The following is a 12656-nucleotide window of genomic DNA, read 5'->3' as shown; positions in this document are numbered from 1 at the left end:
CTTGCTTTTACCAAAAACCGATGCATTTATTTTTAATCACCACAGCAGTAACCTCAAGTTTATATAAACTGTGGCATAATTCCATTATAGTACAGCTATTCTTTTCTCATCTCAGAAGTATTTTCCTCAAAAATTCTCATATCCTATGTCACTTTCCTTTGACTTTAGAAATGAAGCACCACGGAAACAAATAGTGTAAGACCACTGTAACTCAGGACTTGAATAATATTTCCTTTATTTACAAGTCAGAATCAACAGACAAAGAAAAAGACAGTCCAGGGGACCAAATGGGGAGATGACTGAAACCCTCAGGGGTCCCAAATATAGAAGATAAGCAAACAACAGTAGAAAAAAAAAAAAAAAAAGCTCCCCTTTCTTCCCTCCCCATGGAGGCTGAGGGGACAACAGCCCCACCCCCCCAGCCTTACCTAGCTTAAAATAAATTAGAACAACCAACCTCAATACACGGCCTTTACAAGTGAACAGGGCAGCTATGGCCTCAGGTAACCCCTTATCAAGGCCTTTGACCACTCCTACCTTGTACCCATTTCGAATGGGGGCTCTATGTCCAAGAGGTCACTCGCACTGGGGCTGGGAACTCAGAATCTTTTGTCCATGTCCCTTCTTCAGTAAATGTCCCTGCATCTCTCCCCCCTGCAGAGCCAGCTCTCCTACAGTGGGGGGTGAGATGAGGAAGTATCACAGCAAGGGAAAAGGGGCGGGGCAGTGTGGTCTAGTGGTCCGGTCCTGCGGAGCCTCCTGCCCCATCTCGCTCGGCTCCTTAGCCTGAGTCTGAATCACTGGTGTCAGAAGAAGAGGAAGATGAAGAAGAGGAGCTGGAATCCGAACTGGAACTGGAAGCGCTGAGGCGTGACACTGCTACTTGCTGTGCCACTGAAGACTCTGTTTTCTCACTCGCTGCAGAACAATGATGGAAGGTTATAAAACTCCACTTATCAAGAAAAACATAAGTCAAAAAGATACTCATGGAGCCCTGGTGGCCCAGTGGTTAAGAGGTCATCTGCTAACTTAAGGTTGGAGTTTGAATCCACCAGCCACTTCTTGGAAATACCATGGGGCAGTTCTACTGTGTCCTACAGTGTTGCCATGAGTCGGAACTGGCTTGATAGCAATGGGTTTTTCTAAGAGAATACTCACTTTTCTTGGGAGGTTTTTTGGTGGAATTCAGCTGCCCACTAACATCCTGTAACCGCTTTTCTAGTTCTCGCTTCTTCTCTAAAGCCAGTTCTTCCTTCGTCTTTCCCACAGGTTTCTTAATGGCTAAAAAAAGAAACAGACTCACTGAGATCGTGACAAACATCCTAATTTTACAGCCTTTAAGGCTGACAAGTTTCTTCATTCAACATCAGCTGATAAGCAATACCTCTCCCACCACCCTGAGCTCTTGACAACTTAGTGCCTCAAACACAACCCCTGACCCTTCTCTAAGTCGTCCTTAGACGTACAGAAGCATTGTCACACTGCCTGACCTCATTTCGTACTTACTGTAGGGCTTCCGCGGTTTCTTTCGTAAGCAGGAAAGGACATAGCGCTCAAGCTCTCTGAGCGTGGACGGCTTGAGTGTTTCAAAGTCAATTTCAATCTCCTCTGGGTTTGAATCACGTAAAGAAGGTTCTCTGGCTTGGATTATGTGCACTACTCGGCCCAGCTTCTCCCCAGGTAATTTGTTGATGTCCAAGCTTAACTGTCTCTTCTCATCATAACTCATGGGCCTGCTTTCTTCCTCCTCTTCTGAATCATAGCCTGCAGGTAGGGCAGGTGGGGCTGTCTTTGTGGCCTTTTTGGGAAGTCTGTGGGCAAAAAGAAAATTGTCAACTGGGGAAGCTTCATTAGTCTCTCCCAACATGTTCCCACTGTTACTTTCTAACTGCAGTAGAGCTTCTGAAACACTGCCCTGGGGAATCATTTTACTGAGTTCTTATTTACCAACTATTTTACATTTACTTAACTCTCACTATTAGTGGTATACTTACAAAAACTGTCATCTATGTACATAAATGGAGCCCTGGTGGCACAGTATCTAACAGCTCGGCTACCAACGAAAAAGTGAGCAGCTCAAATCCACCAGCCGCTCCTTGGAAACCCTATGGGGCAGTTCTACTCTGTCCTGCAGTCACTGAGTTGGAATCTACTCGACACCATTGAGCTTTAAAAAAAAAAAAGAAGTACATAAACATATAGACACATATCTATCTTATTTAATCTACAATTTTCAGTTCATCTTTTTACTCCCTAAGGCACTAACCTGACCCACCATGGAAAGTAAGTAAAAAGTCTAGATTCATAATCTTAGAGAAGATTTAGACGAACTATGGCCCAAAAGATAAATGTGGCCTGCTACATGCTTTTGTAAATAAAGTTTTACTGGAACACAACCATGGCTCATTTGTTTACACATACTGCTTATGGCTGCTTTCATGCTACGCTGACAGTTGATTAGCTGTGACAAAGACCCTCTGGCACACAAAATCGATAATAGCTGTCATTTCCCTGCTCCCTATCCTGTTACAACTCACTTGGTGCCACCAGAAGGCCCAAAGCCAGGAGGTCCTAGTGCAGCAGCACTGCCACTCCCACTTGCTTTCTTGGACTTCTTGGGCTGAGGTGGGCGGGAAGCCCGGGGTCCCTTGTCATCTTCATCAACCCCAGCTCGGCCTCGATGCTTCTCTGACTTCCGTTTTTTCTTTTTTTCCTTTTTCTCTCTCTTCCGCTTGGGCTTGGATATTGGGCCTTGGGACAAGGCTGCCAATTGTTCATGTACTGCCCGCAGCTAAAAGTGAAAAAAGAAACCAGACGTGAAGCAGGGAAATAAAACAAAGACAATAACTACAAGAAAAATCAAAAATAGGGAATGTGCCTCTTACCCAGTAAACAAAAGAGTGACAATACCTGTTCTTGTAGTTCTGCCAAGCGATGAGCCCTTTCTTCCTCCGAGTCAGAGCTTTCACTCTCTTCTTCTTCCTCCTCATCCTCTTCATCTTCCTCCTCTTCCTCAGAGGAACTCTCACTGCTACTTTCCTCACTGGATGACTCAGAAGACGATTTGGCCAGGCCAGGGGGCAAGGCTGTAGAAACTGGTAAAGGCCCTGGTTCCAAGGGTTCGTCTGGCATCTTGGCATAACGGAACTCAAATACATCCTAGAAAAAGCAGCAGAATCAAAACTATGTTGAGAGTGCCCTGATTCTTCCCAACCACCCACTAGTATACCTTCAATTTACGACTGTATAACTTGTGAGATCCATCCTCATGGGAAAAGGTTGTGCTTCATCACAAATAATAAGAACTCCTCCCCAGGTCCAATTTTCAAACACCATCCAACCTTGGCACTCACCTGCAACTTTCGTGCCATGGCCACAACATCGTGGTCTGGTGGATTGTACTTATAGCAGTTGGAGAACATAAGCCGCACATCAGCAGCAAACTCCTGTGCATCACGGTAATCACGATTCTCCATCTTCCGCTGCAGAAGGAGGCAGCATCAGAAGCTGCACAGGCAGGGAGACTCACCTTTCCCTGCCAACCCCAGACACCACAAGAGGAGCCCCTTCTTGAGGACACAGGTACCTTAAGGATGAACTTAAGGATCTGTGCCCTGGGGTTCAAGTTTGAAGTCAAAGGAATTTGGGTGGGTTGAAGAAATATCTATGTCTAGAAAAAAAAACCATTTCTAAGTGATAGGGGAGGCAGATAGCCTCGTATCTCCTTCCACCCCTTAACTCCCCCTAAGCCCAGCACTCCAGTAAATGGTACTTAACCGTAAACGGAAAACATTGTTCTGACAAGAAAACCAGCCCTATTATGCCAAAACACTAGGAAATATGTACTCTCGTGAAACACTCGACTTTCTGTCCCATTATTTACTAAATGTAAAATCAAAGACTGCTGGTGTGCCTACTCAGATGAATAGTTGTTTTAGGTTCCGATCACTGCCTGCATCCCATCTGCCCCATGCAGTGGGTACCTTGACAGTGCTGAGGTCCATTGGGTGCTTAATGATGTCATGGTAGTCATGCAGGCCAAGAGCAGAAGCGTCCACCGGTTTATAGAAGGGCCAGGCATAGGCAGCGTGTTTCTTGGAGAGTAACTCCTTCAAAATGCCATTGCAATGTTTTAACTGTTCTGATAGCTTTCCTTTCTTGGAGCTCTGGTGTTGTTGCTGAGAATCAGGCAAGTCTTTCCTGGGTGGCTTGATGGGGCGGCCACTCTCTCTTCGCACAGGGGGAAGCCGCGCTGCCTTAGGCTCGAGAGCCCCAGGGGGGCTAGCTGGGGAACCAGGAGCCAGGATGGCTGTAGGTGTAGGTGTGGTAGTATCTGCTTTCCTCTTTACCCCTTTCTTCTGCAGAGATAAAAAAGGTGAGTCTTTTATTCCAGCTCCACCTCATTCAAGACTTTCCCCTTTCTATCGCCCCCCAAAAAACACACAGAGCCATACCTTGGCAAGGGGCTGAGCAGAGGGAGCTGCAGAGACAGCAAGAAGCGGAGGTCCGGCGGAGTGCAGAGACTTGAGAAGGGGAGAGGAGATCACCGATGGGTGGGGAATGTTAAGGACAGTGGTAGGTATCTCAGGTGGTGGAGTATACAGAGCTGTGTGTGACACAGATGAGACAGCAGGCACCTGATGAGCACTGGTGATACTACCTTGGAAAGCTGGGAACCGTTAAGAAAAAATTAGTTTTGATTCTTTCCCGTCTTTTAGTCTTCATTGGCAAAACCCCCACTTTTCCTACCTGCCAACTTGGCCCCCTTTTTGTGGCTATTCTTAGGGATTGTCACGACAAGCTCTTGCTCCTCTTGTGGCATTGATGCCACTTTCTGTAGAAAGATCTTTTCCAGCGTCTGTGCCATAAGTACGATGTCATCAGTGGGCTATGAAAAACACAAACAAAAAAAGGATCAAATACCAACTGAAAGAAAATAAACACTTCTTTCTTACCTCTACCACCCTTAAACGCTTTTGTCATCAAATACTGAAATTTACCTACACTGGACCACCCTTTTCCATTTTCCCTCCCAACTCTGTCCCTCAATACACAATGAAGGGTGGAAAAAGGTTCCTTAAAGTTCTAAAGTAAAGGAACAAGGGCTGACAAAGAAAACAGATCCTATTCTACCCAAGCCTCTGGGGCTTTCTTTGAAAAACAGTGCCACCATTCCCAAGTGTTCTACTTAGCTTTTTTTTTTTAACTCTAGAGCTCTAAGACCACATCTTCCTGTCCGGTGGTCCCGCCTGGAGCTCGGGTTTTCTGACTATCCTTTACTCTACTGTTCTATAATAAAACTCTCAGGCTTCATGTAAAAAAAAATCTTCAAACGAACAAAAAAGCCCTTTCTCCGTAGAAAAACTTACTTTGTTGTAGATATAACAGTTGGTGAACATGGTGTTAAAATCCTGCATACACTCTGAAGCAGCCCAATAATAGTTGTTTTCAAGTCTCCTCTTAATAGTACCCATGTCCATAGGCTGTTTTATAATTTTGTGATAATCCTAAAAAAAAAAAAAAAAAATCAGAGCCACTGCAAAGCAAATCCCAATTTCCCTAGGGAAACTAACGACCCTAGCACACACACACACACACACACACCCACCCACCACTAGGTGCCAAAGGGGTACAAAGTCTCCTAAACTGCGGCCCCCACTGAACTACAGGACAGCCTGAGTAAATTCTTTAACGAAAACCCAGTAAGGCGTGCCTTTCTCTTAACCACCCACCCACCCGCTTCTGGTAAGCTTCCCATCCTGTGACATTACCTCTGGGGCTGGCTATCCATGGGCTGCGTGAGGGAGAGGAAGAAGCTAAGGATTTTGGCCACCGTGGTTCTCTCCCAACCAGGGGTGGGAATCTGTAAAATGGAGCCAGGGCACAAAAGTTAGGGAAAGATACGTGGAGGGCACAACGAGATGCCTAGACAGCAAGCGGCTGGGATTAATCGCAAAGGATCAAGGATCCAAAAATGTGGTAGTTATCTGCCTATGTGGGAGAGACAGGAACTCTCTAGGGGCCGCAGCACTACACTAAACAGCTTACCCCCACTCACACACACTCTTGCTCACTTCCACACCTCCCCACTCCAATGTCTACTCACCGGCAGACCCAGTTTGACGGCATCCACGGGCTGCCGGAACGGCCATGCAAACTGATGTTTCCACAAAGCCTTCATTACCACCTTGTGCAGGTACTGCAGCTGGTTGGTGACCCGTCCTGGCTTTTTGGGATTGGACACCTCAGGGGGTGGTGGGTTGGCAGGGGTCAGTTGCAAAGCTGGCACTGAAGCCATTGTGGGGCTCTCGAATCCCTCATACAGCAGAGAGGGCTTTCGAATCCTTTTCCCTGGAGCTGCTGCCTCTGGGCCCAGCCCCAATAACCCTGCATTCCCCTCCCCAGAGAGCCTGGGAAACAAAAAAAAAAAGATGTAGTTAACACCGTAAAAAAAAAAAAAAAAATCAGGAAAGCACGCAATCTGCACTATATGCAGTAAATGCAGGTTTTGGACCTAAACAAAGATAATCTAGCTTACGAAAATAAGTTCTCAACCAGTACCAATCTGTGGAGTTTTTGTTTCCCATTTCTTTTTGCTTACCGGAACGAATCTATCTAGGTCTCACCTTTGTAGACTCTGATACACCCGTTCACATCTTTTTAATTAATACAAAGCCCAGGATAGTTTCTAACGGCATATAGCGAAAAGTACTGCTCCACGGGGATGTGGCTTAAGGACAGTGGGTGGAGCCGAGAAACTCAAGTTTCAAGCTTTCTCCTCACTAGGGGCCTAAGAGTCGCCACGGTGGTTGAGCCCGAGAAAAGGGGTGAAAACAGAAAGAAAACAAAAACGGTGAGTAACTTCAAAAAATGTTTGTAAGACAGCTAAGAATCCATCCGGGCAGAAGACACCAGCATCCCACCATCTCTGGGTAAGCTCCGTAACAGAAAACGAGACATTTCAACTCAAGAAATTCAGACGAGGGAACACTTGTCAGACTTCACAGCCTGAAATAGCCCAGCTGCAAGCCCTCAGAGATCGTTCCCACCAAACTGAACTGTCTCCTCTCCACGAGGAACTCAAAAAACCAAACAGCTCAACAGTCAAGGTCAGCAAGTCCCCTCGTTTGATACTGTGCTCCCATCCTCCACTTCAAAAAAAAAAAGAAAAAAGCACCCCACTAACACTACCCACCATAACGTTAACTCTGAAAGGCAAAGACCAACAACAGTTTTTTTTTCAAGTTTACATTCTCTCAGGTACCCCGTCGGACGAGGTGCTTCCAGAACACAAGACTCAAAATACTACACCGGAACATCTCATTGTTTACAATCCGCAAAGCTGGAATTCGAAGAGATTTAGCTCCGCCCTCCTACCCTGAAATAAACTCTCAGGCTACCAAAAAAACGCACCTCCCCAAAAGCACACACACATCCCCGGAACCAAACTCCACACACACACACACACAAACCCGTGCTTCAGGCTGATCACCTACCCTAGACATAAGGAGCCCACACGCCGGGCGAGCGATCCCGCTCTACCCTATCCCGGGAATCCCCGCAGCTAATCCCTGAAGCTCCACCACCACGGCAACTCTACATGGCAGTACGTATGCCTGCGAACCCCCCAAAACGTCCTCGACACACGGTCGCTAGGACCAGACTCACCACCCGCAGGACCCGCTCCCCGTTTCAACTCATACATCCCCTTTACGTCCTGCTTTGCCCAACTCGATTAAGCGTTGAACCCGCCGAGAAAACTCCCGTATAAATCGACAACCTGCACTCCCCTCATAAACATTAACAGGGCCGCCGCCACAGTTCCCAAACCGTCCGCTCGAGCCCCTCCCGCGAGCCAACAGTTGCGCGGCGCAGTCACTGCGCGCCCGAGTGGGCTCCAGACGACCCCGAACGCGCGCCGCCCGGTCCCACACCCCCTCCCCCCGACGCAACCCTCGCTGGGACCTACTTGTTGTGGGGAGTCACGTTTTGCAGCATCTTGAGCGCAGGGAACCGGCGCTGCCCTCAGCCGCGGTAAGTCCGGGTGGCCTCGGTTTCCCTCACCGCCGGGTCCAGCATAACCCGGGAAGTGGGGGAGGGCAGTCGCCCTTAATCCTCCAGGCGACAACCCCCGCGCCGGGCCGGTACAAAGGCAGTCTCCTCCGCAGGGCCTGAGAGCTCCCGACAGCTCGGTGCGCTCCACAGGCGGCGGCCAGTGAGAAAATGGCGGCGGCCCCAGCTGAAGCGGGCGAATGTGGGGGGGAAAGGACTCTTCGAACCCAAGGACGGCCCCCGATCACAGACACCGTCGTCAATATAGCCCGCTGTTGATGTGCAGGGATTCCCTCTTCCTGCTAGGACCGTCCGAGGACGACGAGGTCCCGTTTCGACCTCGGATGGAGGCGGATGAACACGGAAAATGGTTTATGGAGCCGCCGCCTCCATCTTTGAAATCCTCTTGAGGGCGGAGTAGAGGGGGTGGATAGACTCCGAGGATTGGGCGGGGCCCGGAAAAGGGGAGCTTCGGGGGCTTCTATGGGGTCTGTACTGTCCGCCGGTATCGGTCATAGGCCGAGACGAAGGCCATTTCCAAGCGGATGGACGTGGATTGCAATGGCCACCCCCGACGACTCGAAGGCTCTGTATCGAAAGGCCGAGTCCTCCGGCTCGTTCTAGAGGCTGCTCCACTCCAGCGCGAAATGGCGCCGCAGAGCTCCGCGCCAGCCCTTTATATATAGGCGGGTGGGAGGAGCTTCGCCGCTCATGCGCGCCACCGAGCTCCAGACTTCCCCCACCCTCTCTGCGCGCTCACGCTCGCTCACGCGCTTGAAGAAGCCAAGTCGAGAAGGGAGGAACGTCTCGCCGCGGGAGCTTTTCCTATTGGTTGGCCTAAACGATGACATCATGAACTTCATTTCCAAGGCGTCAGTCACTAGGCAAAAGTCTGCCGCATAGACCCATACAGAAACGGCAACCCGCCACATCTGAGCCAATCGCCTGTGCTGCGGTCCGGCGACTCCAGGGAAAGAGGAAGGTTGAGAGGGGTGCTGGAGCCATCCCTCTAAAGCGTCCAGCACCCTCTCCCATCGGTCCCTCTCCAACACTGTCTTCCCAAGCATGCGAGCCCGGTGCGACGGGCGACTGCCAAGCTCCGGCAAGTCGTGCCATTCCTAGCTCCTCCATTGGCTAGGCGGGTAGGCCGACGGGAGGGGGCCGTGTGGGCGGGCAGAGCCGGCCTCGGCCCACTAGGGGTGTGGCCGCAGGACTCCTGGCGGGTGGTGGTTCTCGGCAGTGTGGCCGCTGCAGTGATGAATCTGCAACGGAGAAGAAGACGCCATCTTAGAAGCTGTGGCCTGCTCCTCTGGCGTACAGCTGAGGGCCCCCGAATGTAGCGACGAAAGAATCTCACGTTCCTATCCTACACGATCTAAAATACAGGCTTGCCAGAGTCTCTAAAAATCCTTTCCTTTTTCCCACAGGCCAAACAATCGAAAGGCAAAATACCCTTCAGAATAAACCTGTGGACTCCCAAGCGTCTTAATACCAAACCTAGAATGGGTTCCAAAAACGTGTACCCACAATCACCTCTCCAATCTCTCCCCACTCAAACCTTTAGTAACACAAAAATCTGCCTGCTCGTCATAACCTAAGAACCCGCCCTAAAGTAAGAGCAGAAATTGCAAATGCACCCATCCACAACATAAAATGAAACCCACCTCTCCAAACTTCATTCCGGTGTCTGGCTCAGGGCGTAAAAAAGCTCTGCGAGGGTCGAACCAGGGGAAACAACCTCTCCCCCCTGGCGATCTCAGACCTTCCCGACGCTCCCTACCCCCCCCCTCCCGAGGGCTGACCCGCATCCCCCTCTCAGAGGCCCTCTGTCGCGGGGCAGAGAGCCCCCCCCCACCAGGGTCCGGAGTCCTCCCCACGGAGCGGCTCGTCCACCGGTCAGCGCCAGGGAGGAGGGCGAGCGGAGGAGGCGGCAGCTGTGGCTCAGACTAGCCCTCCCCCTCTCCCCTCCCCCCAGGCCGTCCGCCTCCGAGGAGGGGCAGGAGCCATTTTGGGAGCTGTTTCGCCCCCTCCCCCCAACCCATTCCGCCAGTCTTCCCGCAATCTGGTTATCTGAAGAAGATTACAGACTGCGTATGAATACAGATCCAGGACACCACCTGGTTAGGATCTCTAAACCAACTCTGCAGCCTTCCGCCCCCTCTCTTGCCCCCTTACGAGAGAGTCAAAGACTCGAGTTTCTTCCACCAGAGAATACCCGGGTTTTAGCGGCGAGCATCCTCCATTTCCCCAGGCCCTCCATTCCGCCACCTACCAGGGAAGACTTGGGTGGAAAATCAATTACGCTATGAACTAATTTAATATCTGGGTAATGAAATTAATGTAGTTGAAGAACGTAAAACCTCCTCCTCCCCCGAGAAGGACTCGTGAAGGCCTAGGTCCTTGAGCTCCAACCAGGCCACCCTCCTTCCTTCGCAGTAGCCCTGGAGCCCTAACCTCGGTTACTGCGTCTAAAATGGCCGCCAATCTCCAGGCTTCTTGGCCACCCGAGTCAGGCACACCCTGCAGGGAGTGCGCACCGGGAAGGCAGAGTCTCTTCCATCCCCACCACGGATCAAGCCCAGCTCCCCAAAAGTGCCCACGGCCCCGCCCGGCGGCTGCAGCAGAGAGCACAATGACACAGCAACTTTGCAGCGCCTCTTCCCCTCCCCCGTTTCCTTCCCCTAGTGGCCCAACCTCCCAAATCGGCTTTTCTCCACCCGGGGCCTCGCGGGTCAAGGTAGAAGCCCCTAGGGCGCCGGCCAAGGAAGAAAAGCTAGAAGGTGGGAGAAAATACTGAAAGGGAAAAGGGCGGCCAGACATAACTCTCGCATTAATTTCCTACTTGCCGGAAAATCACTGATCCCCCCGTCCCTCCCAGTCCTCCCTACCCCCACCTGAGTCACTAGGGAGGCCACTGCTACTAAGTAATTTGGAAAAGTAATTCTTCCCCCTTTCCGTTCCCTCCCCCACAGCACACAAGGAGAGAACAGTTCAGGAATGGGGGAGGGGGAAGGAGGCTATGGAGAGGCCACCCAGGAGAAACTCGAAACCTTGGGAGCTGTGGAATCATTCCAAATCCTGAGGCTCAACCCTCCAGCCTTTCGCCACGCTTTCTACTCCCCTCCCAGTACCCATCTTGGGCCTAGTTTCTGCTCCTAAATGGACCCCAAGCTTTCAGCCTGTATGCCCTCACCAACGAAGGGCAAACACGTGCTCAGGTGGGACCACGCAAGGGCAGGGGCTAACGAAGGTTTGTGCAGAAGGCCCACAGGCAGTGTCCACGTGAATGCACAGAATTCGATAAGCGACTCGAAGCATAACCTCCAAAATGCCATGTGATGATTACCACCTTCCTACCGATGACATAGAGGGAACACAAATATGCTCCTTCCAGAGTCTCAGGGGAGAAAAGGTGTGGGCGCCTGAGAACAACCTCAGTTCACGACCTGGGTTGCCAATTTATGTATTCTCATCCAAGTGTACGAACTACAGTCACCCCTCCCATTTCTCAGCCCACTAAGTCATCCCTCTCTCCAGCCCCCAAAAGGGTCCCATCTCACCTGGCTTCAGGTTCCTGCACGCCCCGGGGATGGATGGAATGGGGGGGCACATATCGCCCCCACACCCTTTTGCCCTCCAATTGGTACGGAGGCAGAAGGTCGGCCATTCCCCTCCCCCATCGTGCGGGCCCTCTCCCGCTCGCACCCCTCCACGCTCCCATTGGCTGTAAAATGTTTGAAGGACAAATCCTCCCACCTCCAGCAATCCTCTCTGAACCCCAAGAATTCCCTCCTGGACTCCCCCCCATTGGTTAAGCACTTAAATGACTGACAACATCCCCACACCCCTTCTCACCTGGATCCTGGAACCTTCCAAGGGGGCTTCTCTGTTCCCCTCGGCATGGTGCGGCGGGGGGAGGTTGTGATCCGGGGTGTCACCCCCCCGGAAACTGAAGCAGTGTTGGGGGAGGGGGATGAGCCCCCAGCCCCTCCCTTCCCAGCCCGGCGGGGGTGGGGAGAGCCGCGGAGCCGCGCGACCACGTCAGCAACACCCAGATTGGCCGACAAGGGTCACGTGCCAGCTGCTCCCCCTCTTTCCCCCAGCCACAGGGGCCAGTTTTCTCAATGTTCCAGGGTGTCGTGCAAAGGGCCAAGGGGGCTGCACGGCCCAGGCCTATCCCACGAGACCCAGAGCCCTCTAACGTCGCTGCTTCTCCATATCCCCGGCCTCTTATCCCGCTGTCTTCGACTCTGTCCCCCCCACGCACCTCGCGTTACGGACTCAGCATGGCTGCCGCAGCTCGAGAATTTGCACAGCGCAGGCGCAAGGGTGCGACCGGCTTGGGGGAAGGGAATCGAGAGCCGCAGGCTGCGGGGGAAGCTGTAAGGCGCAGGCGTCCGGGCGGAAACCGAGTTCCCGCGGCGGGGCCGCGAGCGAGCGCAGTGGGTGGGGCGGAAGCGGTTGCTGAGTGCTGGACTCCAGCCTCGGCGGCCCCTCCCCCACTGCCCACGTCGGCCCCGAGCGGCCTACCTTGGTTTCTTTAACCGGATGGTAAGATTCAGCCTGCCATATCCTAGCCGGAGTCCAGCAAAAAGGCGCTCCGC

The 12656-nt window shown here is 51.8% G+C and overlaps 1 protein-coding gene across 4 annotated transcripts; it reads right to left on the bottom strand.

The window, feature by feature from the left end:
• Positions 1-218: 218 nt before the first annotated feature.
• BRD2 (bromodomain containing 2) lies at positions 219-12321 on the bottom strand. 4 transcript variants are annotated; one of them, XM_064284305.1, is made up of 13 exons: positions 11908-12321; positions 7970-9314; positions 6107-6410; positions 5370-5507; positions 4750-4888; positions 4455-4669; positions 3984-4358; positions 3354-3482; positions 2911-3159; positions 2538-2791; positions 1507-1811; positions 1159-1281; positions 219-918 (listed from the first exon to the last, which is right to left on the bottom strand). In XM_064284305.1, the coding sequence occupies exons 2-13, from the start codon at positions 7996-7998 to the stop codon at positions 782-784; spliced, it is 2397 nt and encodes a 798-aa protein (XP_064140375.1). In that variant the 5' UTR covers positions 7999-9314; positions 11908-12321; the 3' UTR covers positions 219-781. The 4 variants fall into 4 exon arrangements, with proteins under 4 accessions (XP_064140375.1, XP_064140371.1, XP_064140378.1 ...); XM_064284301.1 differs by lacking the exon at positions 11908-12321 and adding an exon at positions 9717-9842; XM_064284308.1 differs by lacking the exons at positions 6107-6410; positions 11908-12321 and adding exons at positions 5772-5863; positions 9717-9842.
• Positions 12322-12656: the final 335 nt, after the last annotated feature.

The sequence above is a fragment of the Loxodonta africana genome, chromosome 1 (genome assembly GCF_030014295.1).
Source record: "Loxodonta africana isolate mLoxAfr1 chromosome 1, mLoxAfr1.hap2, whole genome shotgun sequence".
In the NCBI taxonomy this organism is placed as follows: domain Eukaryota; kingdom Metazoa; phylum Chordata; class Mammalia; order Proboscidea; family Elephantidae; genus Loxodonta; species Loxodonta africana.
Note: the sequence above shows the minus strand (reverse complement) of the source record. Positions and strands in the feature narration are given on the sequence as shown.

What these genes read in the sequence shown, in the direction of transcription:
- BRD2 (XM_064284305.1), bottom strand. Translation starts at nt 7,998, where the DNA reads ATGCTGCAAAACGTGACTCCCCACAACAA. An exon ending in GGGCCTTCTGGTGGCACCAA is followed by an intron (nt 1,812 to 2,537) that starts GTGAGTTGTAAC and finishes TTTTGCCCACAG; the next exon opens with ACTTCCCAAAAAGGCCACAA. An exon ending in GAAACCGCGGAAGCCCTACA is followed by an intron (nt 1,282 to 1,506) that starts GTAAGTACGAAA and finishes TTCTTTTTTTAG; the next exon opens with CCATTAAGAAACCTGTGGGA.